Raw genomic sequence first — 13084 nt, forward strand, 5'->3', positions numbered from 1 at the left:
ATGTAACTTATATTTCAAAAAAATTAAAGATTTTATATCCGAATTCACGGTCAAAGTAAACTCCTTTGACTTTTGAAATCCTAAACCGCTACATAAATTGGAACTGATGAAATTCTTATCTCTTAAAATATATCCTGAAAAAGCAAATATACAGGAAAATACATTAAGAATTGTTTTTGTCGTCGCTTTTTATTTATGGGAGTTTTCAGTATGCATATAAGAGAGGCAGTTCTAATCAAGTACAAGTCTACAAGAACCAAATTGATTAGCATCTTGCAGAAAGTAGATTCTAACTCAACGCACTTCTCAAAATTTTGAAATTTCTTCACGGAGTGTCATTCTAGACAATCAACTTCCTGTTGTTCAAATTTTAGAAAACTATTGCATTATTAATTGTTGGGTTTTTTAAAGGTTTTGATTGAGAAATGGAGGAGACACTCTTTGATTGTATCTCTTCATCTAATCCTTTCACCTATAAATACAAAGCATTATTTCAGATTTTCACAACTGAAATTCCAAAAGTTTTTTCATATTTATGTGATTTATCATTTGAATTCACCGAAATTCTGTAATTTGAAGTGCTGTCATTATAGAATAGTTTTTCGTTCTATCCTGAGAGAAATTAATCTAAATACCTTAAATAACTGTGAAGATATTAGATTTTTTAAGGACAGAGAAAATTTGTGGGCTCGGAATATTTTTTCTTTCTGTTTTAACTTCTGCTCTTCTGATTTTTTCCTGTTTTGATTACAGTCTACTAACAGTAATAAAGGAAGATAAGTAAGTTCTACAAGCAGATATAAAGCAAGATAAGTCCGAATACTGGGCAATAAGTGATAGAATATCGTAACTCGCAAGCTACCATTAGAAAGGTATGTTACGCCAATATGCCCTATCAATTTTATTTTATTTTTGTCGTATTCGACAATTTAAATAATGGAGAATCATTGATTTGGCTAGTATTTCTTGTGGATTATACGAAGAAATAAGTATTCCCACTAACAGATTTTAAGGTTCAAAAATGATATCTGAGTGAGAATTTCAACTTTATTTTCTTTTTAGAGACCACAAAAATAAGTATAGCCAAATATTACTTTACTATAAGCAAATCATGCTATTTATCAAAATTGAGGTTCAAATTCCATCAATGGCTAGGTTTTCTAACTTAAATGTTGGTATTCTCCCTACTAGCGTATGTTATAGGGTGTAAATTTATAACAGTTGGTGTTGGTGTGGTATAAATATGATAAAAATATTATTATCCTAACTAATGGCAAAAAAATTATTTATTCGTTAAAACTGTTAAAATTCCTAAGATCCACTTACGATAACCTTATTAAGATGATAAAATCCTTTAAACTCTCCTCAATTTCTGGCTTTTTAACATGACAAAGTGATGCAATCCCACTTTTGTTAAGAATTTTTCTGTGGATATAAAAAGTGAAGTACTGATTAAGATATGATTCTTATCCTGAATCTTGATTAGTAGATTGTACCTATTGCCACTATGTTGGAAAATAATAAACTAGTACCAATATAATTATCGCATACTATTTTAACTTTTCCTCTTTCATCTTATAATTTTTCAAACTGTAGCAGGAAAGTAGACATTTTGGAGTCCTTAAAAAGTCTTTGTACCAACTTCCTTTAACAAAAGTTGAGCAGTGACAACAAAGATGGGGCAATAATCTTAACGAAAAGAAAGATATCAAAATTTTAAAATTAGGTACTTCATCATTACATGGTCAAGTTTTTCTAAAAAGCAAGTCTATAACACCGACCAATTTTATTAAACAAAGAAAAAAGGATGAACATTTTATTCCACTATTTATTAAACAAAGAAAAAAGGAAGAACATTATGGTATTTATTTAAATCGGGACAACAAAGAGAAAATGACAATGGTGCTTTAGAATTGAAAAACTGGGTAAAACAAAAATCGTAAGCAAACTTTTTGTTAATTCCGCCGCGTATATCAGTAAATGACAATTATCTTAACCATGATTTGTGTGTCTTGGGGCGAATTAGTGACCCCCATTAGCCGCACAGATAATTTAAAATAAAGCATTATTGAAGCGAAAACTAAGAAGACCTTATATATTAATTACTTCAACAAACTCAATCCTTCTTTTTTTTCACTTTAAATATAAAAGAGGAATTCTTTTAAAAAAAAAGTGAATGGTTTTCGATCATTTTGTTGACAAATTTGCACTTAAAGTTGAAAATTAGTATGGAACGGTATAATTATCATAACCAACTGCAATTTCATCGACTAAATGAACTGGTGCCTATACATCTCTAATCTCCTAGTGCTAGTTGTAGCCATGGGAGGTTAGAGGTGGGGACTCTGCCAAAAGGCACAAATTTACTTCAAGAAATGGTGTACTAACTAGGATATTACAATTCAAGTTGTAATAAATTATGAAGTTGAATTCTAATGATCTTCTAACTAGGAGAGTAATTTAGGGTGATCAATTAAATACTCTTTATCGAAAAAATTATTATTGGTCAATATTACCTATTATCGTATATATCGAAATTTTGGACACTTTTATATACTCTTACCAAAATATTTGGTTTTGCCACCACAATTCAACTATTGTTATTAAATTTTCTTACTTCCCGATTAATTAAGTAATCCCCGATTAATAAAGTAAAGGCAACGTACTTAAATTTGAAATAGCTGTTATGCTTGTTAGGCAGCAAAAGTAAGTCGAAGCTTCTTGAAGAGAATGATTATGTCTGAAAGACTACTATAATGATCAATCACTCTATGTTCTAATCAACTAACTGTAAAGTTTTTTTCTTTTCCTTTCTATTTTTGCAATATCAATCATCACAAAAGCTATGTGCATTGACGAAAATTAATTTCTCATTACATACTTCTAAAGCACGATCTTTACGCAAATAGCTGGTCATATTAATTGTTTATTTTTTTATCATATACATAAATTATATATTGATTATATATAATTATACAATATAATACATAAATTATGTATATATTATCCAATCACCGGCTATTTTTAATTTAATTGATAGAGTAAGCGGCCATTTGGGTTAATTTTTCTTTATTATACGTGTCGAAGTGCCGCTGTGGAGAGAGAGCTCTGTTATTCATTTGTATAACCAGCTACCTTTGCCAATTATATCTTTAAAATTAAAAGGAAAATCTAGTAATGGGATTTCCATTTTCAATTTCACTTGATCCGAAGAAAAAGCAAAAACGTGTTATTTATACATCATGTCCCTTTACAATTTTTGAATTTAAGAAGCAATAGATCTTGAAATATTAAAAAATCTTTTATAAAAAATTGACAATGTAAGTTTTCCGACAATGTAAAATTGCATATGGCAACAAAAGAAATTCAAAATCACTGAAAAAATGGGGAAACCGACAAACAAAAAATTGAGAAAACCAATTCTATATTTGGATTGACTACTTTTACAGATTTAGATAATCGAAAGGTGCTTTGGTCTTTCCTCTAAAGGAAAAATTGACTCAAATCAAACCATGAATATCCCTACCTACTTACACAAGTGATCCGGTTGATTTCCTTTTTATAGGGCTGTTTATGATAGGGGCTAGTTCACCGTTCGGTAAAAAATATTTATAACAGCTAATAAATACACATATTTTATACAATAATTACATATTTTATAGTAGGCTATTTCCAACAAGAGCTTGAGGCCCAAAAGCAATAATAATCTGAAAAGGAATAATGCGACGTGCATTGCCAGTAGATGGCTATCTGGACCAAAACTACAACACTCAGCAGAAATGGTCCTACCGTGGGCCTGATGAAGAATTTTAGGGGAGAAATTCAAAAATAGCCAGATTTACAAGTGGTAATTAAAAAATAGTCACAGTTTCAAAAGTAATCGAAATTTAGCCACTTTTCATGTAAAGATAAATCTAAACGAAAATACTGTTCAAAATTCGGAAAATATTCCAGCATAATATACTGGAGTTCTAGTACAATATACCGGTCCAGCATAATATGCTGGAAGTTCATACAGGTGCTCCAATCTCCAGTATATTATTCTGGAACTTTCCGCGTGTTGGAGTTCCAGCATAATATGCTGGAAGTTCATACACAGGTGCACAAATCTCCAGTATATTATGCTGGACCGGTCCGTGTTGCATCAAAATAGTAGCTATTTTTTAATGACTTTGCAAACGCTGGCTATTTTTGAATTACCAATCCGAAAACTGGCTAGTCCGTACTATTTTTACGAATTTTAGGCCTAAATGCATGACTGAACTCGTATATATTGACAATCTAGTTTCTTCAGAAGATTGTCAAACTGGTAGAACAAAGCTAAGGATTTCAGGCCCTTATTTACTCATGCAAAGTGGTTAAGGTGGATCATATTTTGGTCCAATTTTACTGGATGTCCACAAATGCACAAGATGGACCATTTTGGGAGGCCAAGCAAGCAAAGGGTTTCATGAATCCCAAAAGAAAAATGAAAATCCTAAAATGGTACTACCTCTCAAAATATTGTCATGATAGTAACAACAATAATATACCTAGTATAATCTCACAAGTGGGATCTAACAAGGGTGGGATGTACTCAGACCTTACCCCTATCCTGCGAGAGGTAGAGAGACAAAATATTGTCATGATAGTTAAAAAAAAAACAAATGTTGTATAAATTATCAGGAGTTTAAGCTATACATAATGTAAAATTTGTTACATCATCTCTTAAGTGGCGAATCTAGAGCATTGTATATGGGTTTTCAAGAATCCATTAAATTTTGCGTAGACCCTGTATTTCTATTAAAAAATCACTAAATATCTATATATATCTAGCCGTGAACCCAATTATTATTGTATATAAATTTGAGATTACAATATAAATCCATAAACTTCAAATTCTGGATCGGACTCTCTATGTAATTTAGTAACTTGTTATATAGATTACGATATTCTATTTTTCAGGTTACTATATCTAACCTATTATACATAAAAAACTTACATTATCATTGCAAAAAACTTAAACTCAATATTATTATATATTATTATAGAGCTGTGTATTCTAGACGGTGTACACTTTCGAATTCTTTGAACATTAATTAGGGAGGGAATCCATGAGCAGGAAGAAGGCTGAAAAGAAGCAAAGTGGCTGAAGCAGCTGCCTACGATCAAATCATGTAGTAGTACTGTATTCCCACACACATTGTCATGCTTAAGAATCTTTACTACAGCATTTACCTGTAAATGGAAAAACGAAGGATGCTCTGCTGCCTGCCTTATCTCAACTGTCAATCCTCATTTCCCTGAAGTACTATTCAACTGGTCAAATCACACTTTTCTTACACCCTCCACCCAACCCACCCCCCCCCCGGGGGGGGGGGTGCTCTCTCTGTGTAAAGAGCACAAAATCACTACAGACACTGACATTTTTGGGGGTTTGTTGTTTTTGTATTTGAGATGAAAGGACTAGCTAGAAATATAGTGCCTCATATTCTTGTTTCTGGTCATGTATTTGGTGCCTGCATTTCTCTGCCACTCTACTAGTACAAACTGTGGCTTATTTTTAGCCACTGGTAGAGTGATCCTTCCGAGACAAGTTAGTAGGAAGACTTAAAATAGGAACAAGTAGTTCAAACTTCATTTGACAAAAGAGGACAAACTAAAGGCTGAAAAATGTCTGCAACTGCCCAAGAATATGAGTTTGTGAGAATTCAGGTCATTCGCTAATTAGTTCTCATAAGTTCCTCCTCTTCTTTTTTCTAAGTATTTTCTTTTTACCATTGTCTTCTGTCTTCTTTAACTACTTGTTTGTGTTCATTTTTTTCTTCTGTTTACAGACTTACGTTCTTAAAGTTCAGATACATTGTCATGGGTGCATGCGGAAGGTGAAGAAACTGCTTAAAAGAATTGAAGGTACTTACTTTTCACCTACAACATCTACCTCTTTCTTTCTCCAACCTGTACATATCGTTTTCGCCACCTATAAGCAGTTTCTTTGCTTTCAACAAAAAGGGCAGGGGAAGTTTATATTTTTAGAATTTTAGAAAGAGACATCATCTACATTACCGCTAAAACATTTGGTTTCAGGGGTTTATCAAGTGAAAATGGATGTCGAAGAACAAGTGGTCATAGTATATGGTAATGTGGAAGCTGCAACACTGATCAAGAAACTAAACAAATCAGGGAAACATGCAGAGCTTTTATCAGAGAACCCATTAGAAAACCAAGAAATACAACTACTCTATAACAGGTTCAATGATAACAACAATCACCAAAACCAGGGAGCTCTAAACTGGTGTGACTATGAGAAGACTCAGAACCCGGAACTCCTTAACTGGCTCAATAATATCAAGCACCAAAACCAAATGCACAGCTCATACAATTCTCTTGGAACCTCCAAGATGAAGCCTATGTTTGCCCCTACTGAACGAGGCTTCGATCACTGGGGCAACAATGAGTTTCTGGACCGGAGTATCGGCATTGGCTCCCTCACAGGTGAAACAAACCAAAACTTGTATGCACTAGGAAACATGGATTATCCATATTTTAGTCAGGAGGAAAACATCACTAACAATGCAGATTTTGGAATAACTTCCCCATTTGAAAATCTGCAAAGTATACAAGCTGGTAGAAGAAATTCAATAGTTGATTTTCAAGGTCTCCGAAGCACTAATCCTAGTTTTGCTCCAAACCAAGGTCTCAAAAATGTAAATTCCCATTTTGCTGATTTGAAAAGCAAAGGACTAGGACTAGAGAACTTACATACTGCTCGGGGGGATTATGGATATCAACCAAGGCAATTCAGTGAGATGAATGACATGCAGGCTTACCGTTACAATTATCCAGCTTCAACAATGATGAACTCTTACAGGCAGAACATGCATGGCAATGGCATTGACAACTTCAACAGTGATATCTACGCGTATCAACCAGGGAGTATTCTCAATCAGAGATATGGTGTCTTCCCACCCAACATAAGCCATCCTTGGAACCAGGGAGTATTCTCAATCAGAGATATGGTGTCTTCCCACCCAACATAAGCCATCCTTGGAACGTGAATGGCTATAGTATTTGAGAGATTACCGTCTCCACCTCTATATGTAGTTTAAATTTCAAGTTTAACATTTAAACTCTTCTCGTTTCCCTCTTCTTCTTCTTCTTTTTTTTTTTTTTTTGGGCCATAAGCACATTTTACATTTGAATCACTTATATACATTTACAGTGTAAAAACGTTTTTTCCCTATCCTAGTAATTTAACCTGTTGCCATGCTTTATTTTACAAGTTACTTATTCCACCTCTGATGGAGACAAACGTTGCAATGACAATTGCAGTATACATGCAGTAATGTGAAACTCCAGGTACCGGGTAAAATAGAGAGGTAGCTGTAGAGCAATTAACCTATCTCAAAGTGTTAGTTATGAAATTCTGGTTCCTATTCAGTAGCAAGAATAAGTAATCTAAGTAAAATGCCTACATAAGAGCAATCATAAACAATTTACAGAAAGCAGTAAGCAAGTCCACCAACTGCTGACAAATCTTCTAGACCTGAATTATCTCTGATCTAATAGCTAAAGAGACTTGGTATCAGCGCCTAAGACATAAATCTATTGGTATAATGTTTAGATGCTAAAAGAAATGGCACCTCTTTGAAGCTATCGTTTCCGTGCTTTCCTACGCCTAGACTCTGCTTTCTGCCATTTCTTTCTAGGTACCACTTTGCTCTTTGGTTTCAATTTCATTTCAGGAGAGAACTTATAGTTTGGATCTCTCATACGAGCTTGTATATCTTTGAAAAACTGCATATTCAATTTCTTAGGTCCTCCCTGTCTCAGTTCGGCGTATTCTGGCCCTGAAATGATGTTCTCAAAAGCACCAATTAGAATGTCCACATCGCTCATAACCTCCCAAACATTGATGTAACGCCCATCAGGTCCTTTTTTCAATTTCTTAAGGGCATTTTCCACTGCAATTTTTCTAGCTTGCTTTCCAGGAGATAACTCTTCAGGTTCCTGCTCAGATTTCAAGGCTTCAGAGAGCGTTCTATATTGAGGTTTTTCCTCAAATTCAAACAGTTTATCAATGTAGCTATCACTCTTTTCATTCGGGTATGGTTCAGTTGGAATATCATCATCATCATCTCCTTCACTACCGGTCCATAATGTCTTCTCTTCATCACTATCGGACCACAGACTTCTCAGTTCGTCACTATCATCTGCATCAATAGGACCGTCTTGCTCTTTTGCTCGTTGTTTAGCTTTCCTAATATCTTTCTTGAGACGGCTATGACTATCAGTTTTATCGGAGTCACTTTCATCTTCACTTGCTGTCCAAAGACGTCTCTCTTCGTCATCCATTTGTTTTGCCCAGGCTTTCTTAAACTCATCTGGTTTAGGTATACCGCCACCAAATAGATCATAATTGGAACGTCTGTTACGTGCATATGATCTCAATGCTGCATCAAATAAAGCACCTCTTGAATTTTGTTTGCAAGTTACTATACTTGCAAGAAGAAAAAAAAGTTCAAAATGTTGTGTGCAGAAAGTACTCCATATTTCCAAAAAGTAGCTGCTTTGACTTCTGACCTATAACCAGAAGTTCTATCCATAGCAAGTTCAGGAAATAAATTCTAAAAAATTGTTGCCACTTCGAGGAAAATTTAATTTTAAAAATTTGTTGCAGTTTCATGGGAAAAAAGAGGTCAGATAATGGTGGCACAAGCACTAACATGTTCTATGGATGTATAACAACTTAGAATACAGAATTTCATTCATGAATGATGATCTTCCAAATTTATATGTTTTAGTTTCATTTCAAAGAACAGAAGAAAGAACTTCAAGAAACAATAAGAATGCCAACCGACAAGTTATAATGAAAGGAGAAGTGCTCACGTACTGGGGCAGACATATATAAGTAAGTCTGTTTTAAAGTGAGCTGTGATTTTATCAGCAGGTGAAGTATGGTTTGCCTAAAAGATAAACAATAAAGGAAACACAGTGCTATAGATTGTTAGATAACTATAGAGATGTTAGAACTTTAGGGTCCTTTTCAACTGATCATGATTATGATCAGCAACAATCAATTGATAGAATATATGCAAAAACCCGTCACAAGAAAGGAATGTGAATTAGTTTTTATCTTGAAAGAAGAAGTAGGAATAGCCATGAAGAAGTCTATGAAAAGTGACAATCACATAAACATACATGTAGCAGACTCATGGAACGAGAAAGCAGTTAAGAACAATGCTGACATGCAAAAAACAAATACTTGTCCAGGGTCATGGTTAAACAGCAGAGACACAAGTAGTAGCACTTACGAGGCAAAATATTGAAGTAAAAGCACAGATGTGTTCAAAACTATTCACTAGACGATTCCATGCTAGGTTGAAATTCATTCACTGATTGGAGATTATACACACGGCATAAGATTGAAGCAGAAACTTTAGAAGTCAGTCAATCCAAAACTCAAGAAATCCTTAAATGTTACTCCCACAACTGAGCAATCCCTATTCTGAATCTGATCCACCACTAAAATTCTAGAAATAATTTATTCTGTCCTTGGACTGCCTTGGAGCAGTCTAGGGCTTCTAATATTTCATTGAGAACTCTCACAAACAGATTGGCCACATGAAAAGAAGCCTTATCTCCATCACTTATAATACTCCTGAATGCCCAAACGGTGCCTTATAAACACCAATATTACTTCACAGAGAGGGAAAATAAGCTTCAAGCTTTATAACTTAACCAATTAGGTTGAGAGGAGTGCAGAGAACTGACCTTGAAGTTGGAGCATAGGATAACAATAGCCATGGAGAACAGTGCGTGGACAAGACTGGAATGTGCAGGGCAAGATTGGTGGTTGCAATTTGACTCCAGCAATTGATCTGTACATGCAGGCAACCGTACAAAGGCGAGAAAACCTTCGAGCCATTTTCCGATTTATGCAGAGATAAAACCATACAACTCAACCCTAACTCCGCACCAGCTTCTTTAAAGAAGAAACTACTACAGCTGAAAAAAAAAATACTCCTATTTATTAGTGTTAGGAAAAACAAAGAGGAAATCAGGTAGAATTTTGGATTCCAAGAAGAGGACTAGTGATGAAGTTTCAAGTATTTATTGTGTGTGGTGTGTTTGATTCTTTTATAGTTCCTTGTTACACTTATTATAGTTCCCCTTTTCAAGAAGTACGAAATTCTCTTTAGAATCAACTCCATTTACCTTAATTTTAATCTCCAGTATTCTTCAGCGTTATCTTGTTTCTAAGCTGTCACAGTTTATCCAATACAAGTTAATAGACAAATAACAAATATTAATGAAACATCTACAAGATCGAATCTCCTAATCAAAGAATAATGAGGAGCAGAAAGGTTGTAATCAGAAGCACATATAACTAGATTTCTTCGTCATTACATAGTACCAGTCCTACAACTTCTTGCTAATACCATAACGTCCAATATTGGATTCAGGATTTAAGCTATCAAACATAAAAAACTCTTTGTTTCTAAATAAAATTTTAAGAACTAAGGGTCGGTTTGGTATAACGAAAAATATTTTTCGTGAAAAATGTTTTCTTGAAAAACAAGTATAATCTTACTCATTTTTCGTGTTTGGTACACAAATTAAGGAAAATAACTTAAAAATATTTATAAATAATTTAGATACAATAAACATGAAGTCATAAATTTTCGAACCAACAACCTTCCTAACCCAAATATTTGATAAACTTGTGAACCGTTAAACTTTCGAACCCGTAAACTCTATAATTTCTAAACCCGCAAACTTCCAAACACATAAACCTCTGAACTCATAATTTTGGAACTCGTAAAATTTTGAACCTGTAAATCGAAAAAATAAAAAAACTAGCACTGAAAATATTATAAAAAAAAAAAAAAATTGTCACGGGGTGAGGGGTGGGTGGGTGAATGGTGCAGAAAAACCACAAAACAGAAAACAAAAAATTAAAAATACAAAAAAAAAAAAAATGCAGGGGAGAGGGTGTGGTATAGAAAAACGAAAAAACAGAAAATTAAAAAATGTAAAAAAATTGTTAAAAAACAAATTTGCGGGGTGGGGGGTGGCGGTGAGTAAAAAGAAAAAAACTGAAATCTTGGAAAAAAAAAAACTTTTTGGAAAGGGGGGCGGGGTAGGCGAGAGAAGAGTGAGGGGGTTGGGGTTAGATGTGAGAGTAGGTGGGGGGTTTTGGAAAATGTTTTTTTTAGGGAAGTCATTTTCCTCCGATTTCAGAAAAAATGTGATATCTAGGAAAATATTTTCCAAACTATTTTGTGCAACCAAAAAGTGAAAAATGGGAAAAAAAAATTCCGTCATACCAAACACACCCTAAATGGCACACACCACTCTTTAAGTCATAGACATCTCACTACAACGTTGACACTTGACTATATGCAACTAAAATGAAAAGCTTGTCTACCATAACGAGCGTTCAACATCACGACAAAGGTACTGAATCATTTCTGAGATTAAACAACGTAAGAGTAAGTTAACGAAAATAACATTCAAGACAAGTTTTGAGAGGCTCAATCAACTCGGTCTCTTCAAGGACACACATCCTCTGTAATGATCGTTAGCTCTTAGACTCCTTTAATATATCATCTCCACTTCAACTAGATAGCCAAAAAAAAACATTATGAGTTAATAGAATGAAATTTCACAAAAGAATAAAAAGAGGTGTGCTAGTAATCGATCCAATTTAAAATGAAAAAAGTCATTTTTGCTCAAGTTGTTTAATTATCAGTTAAATTTATTCACTTCAAAAACTACTAACATCCGCAACCAATCAACTTAGATTTCAATTTGGGGTTAATTTATTAACAATCAGCAAAACCAACAAATCAGTCGCCTTCAAATTGTGAAAAGACAATCATTGAGCAAACAAACAAGGAAAACCTTGACGGACCCTCCAATTAATATAAACGAACTAACCTCACCCGGTTGTGACGGTCGGCGGGAGAGCAGGAAAAGTGAGCCGCGAGTAACTTGTCATTTGACCGAACAGGATAATTGAGAGAAGGGTGTTAACAGCAAAGTTTTTTTTAAAAAAAAATAACACAAGTTATAGTAAAGTTCGAAGACACGACCTGGAAAATAGAGCCAAAATGTCTAAACGACGTTGCTTCATTATTCAGTAATGTGATTAAAAAATATTGTAGAAAGAGCTCTTAAATATGAAACAAAATCCGATATGTTATGAAAATATTATATTGTGGATGTCTATTCATTACTCCGCTATAGATATCTTCCTGAAAAAAATTATTCATTTAGTACTCTGTTGAAGTTTATCTACAAGCAACTGATGCAGGTAGGTTGCAAGCAACTCAATGAAATGATTTGCAGCAGTTTCTTATTAAACAGGCAGGTTGCAAGCAGCTCATACAGACAGCTTACAAGCAGCTCATGCAGGCAGGTTGCAAGCAACTCAATAAAATGATTTGCAGCAGCTTCTTATTAAACATGCAGGTTGCAAGCAGCTCATGCAGATAGCTTACAAGCAGCTAAAGAAAAGCCTTGCAGCTGCTTCCTGAAAAGTCTCGTAGCTGCTTTCTTTCTTTTATAGATAGAAGAGTTTTCAGTTAATTATAAACATAAGTTTGAAAGTTGAATAAAATATCAATCTCCCTCTATACTTGTCTTCAGTTTATTTCTTTTTAGTCTTTATTTTATAACACGTTATCAGCACGAGACTCTGCCATTTTGAGCACTTACATCGAATTTAATTTCTATTTCAGTGTTCATCTCCGATGTAAGGCGACACTCTTATGTCCGTGGTCAGATCTTGGTCATTCCGAGCATCATAAGGCAGATTATATCCTTGAGGTGGTGAGTTTTTCTTCTTGGCAGTAGTGATGTAGATATCACTTACATATGGAGTGGCCAAATTTGTGTAATTTAATTTGAGCCTTTTGCTTATATTTTAATATCTTTATCATCGCTTGCTTGGTTATATGTTACGTATACAGTACCTATTTTGGTATTTGTTTTCATCCTTATTATCTTAATAAAGGATTACAAAGTGGATAGCATTGTTAGATCCACTTAAACTCTAGTAGAGTTTGCAAGAAATATACAACCACCAGACGTGGTTATA

General features: G+C 34.1%; 2 protein-coding genes across 11 annotated transcripts; one reads left to right on the plus strand and one right to left on the minus strand.

Annotated features, from left to right (window-relative positions):
* Positions 1–4998: 4998 nt before the first annotated feature.
* LOC104102176 (uncharacterized) lies at positions 4999–7153 on the plus strand. Its single transcript, XM_009609823.4, has 3 exons — positions 4999–5694; positions 5817–5892; positions 6067–7153. Exons 1-3 carry the CDS (start codon positions 5653–5655, stop codon positions 7017–7019), a joined length of 1071 nt encoding a protein of 356 aa, XP_009608118.1. The 5' UTR covers positions 4999–5652; the 3' UTR covers positions 7020–7153.
* Positions 7154–7433: 280 nt separating this feature from the next.
* Positions 7434–12068, minus strand: LOC104102175 (uncharacterized). Of its 10 annotated transcripts, none has more exons than XM_009609817.4 (5): positions 11923–12052; positions 11494–11603; positions 10198–10243; positions 9754–9987; positions 7434–8432 (listed from the first exon to the last, which is right to left on the minus strand). In XM_009609817.4, the coding sequence occupies exons 4-5, from the start codon at positions 9905–9907 to the stop codon at positions 7633–7635; spliced, it is 954 nt and encodes a 317-aa protein (XP_009608112.1). In that variant the 5' UTR covers positions 9908–9987; positions 10198–10243; positions 11494–11603; positions 11923–12052; the 3' UTR covers positions 7434–7632. The 10 variants fall into 10 exon arrangements, with proteins under 10 accessions (XP_009608112.1, XP_009608114.1, XP_009608113.1 ...); XM_009609819.4 differs by having other exon boundaries at positions 11928–12033; XM_009609818.4 differs by lacking the exon at positions 11494–11603 and having other exon boundaries at positions 11923–12053.
* Positions 12069–13084: the final 1016 nt, after the last annotated feature.

The sequence above is a fragment of the Nicotiana tomentosiformis genome, chromosome 2 (assembly GCF_000390325.3).
Source record: "Nicotiana tomentosiformis chromosome 2, ASM39032v3, whole genome shotgun sequence".
Lineage (NCBI taxonomy): Eukaryota > Viridiplantae > Streptophyta > Magnoliopsida > Solanales > Solanaceae > Nicotiana > Nicotiana tomentosiformis.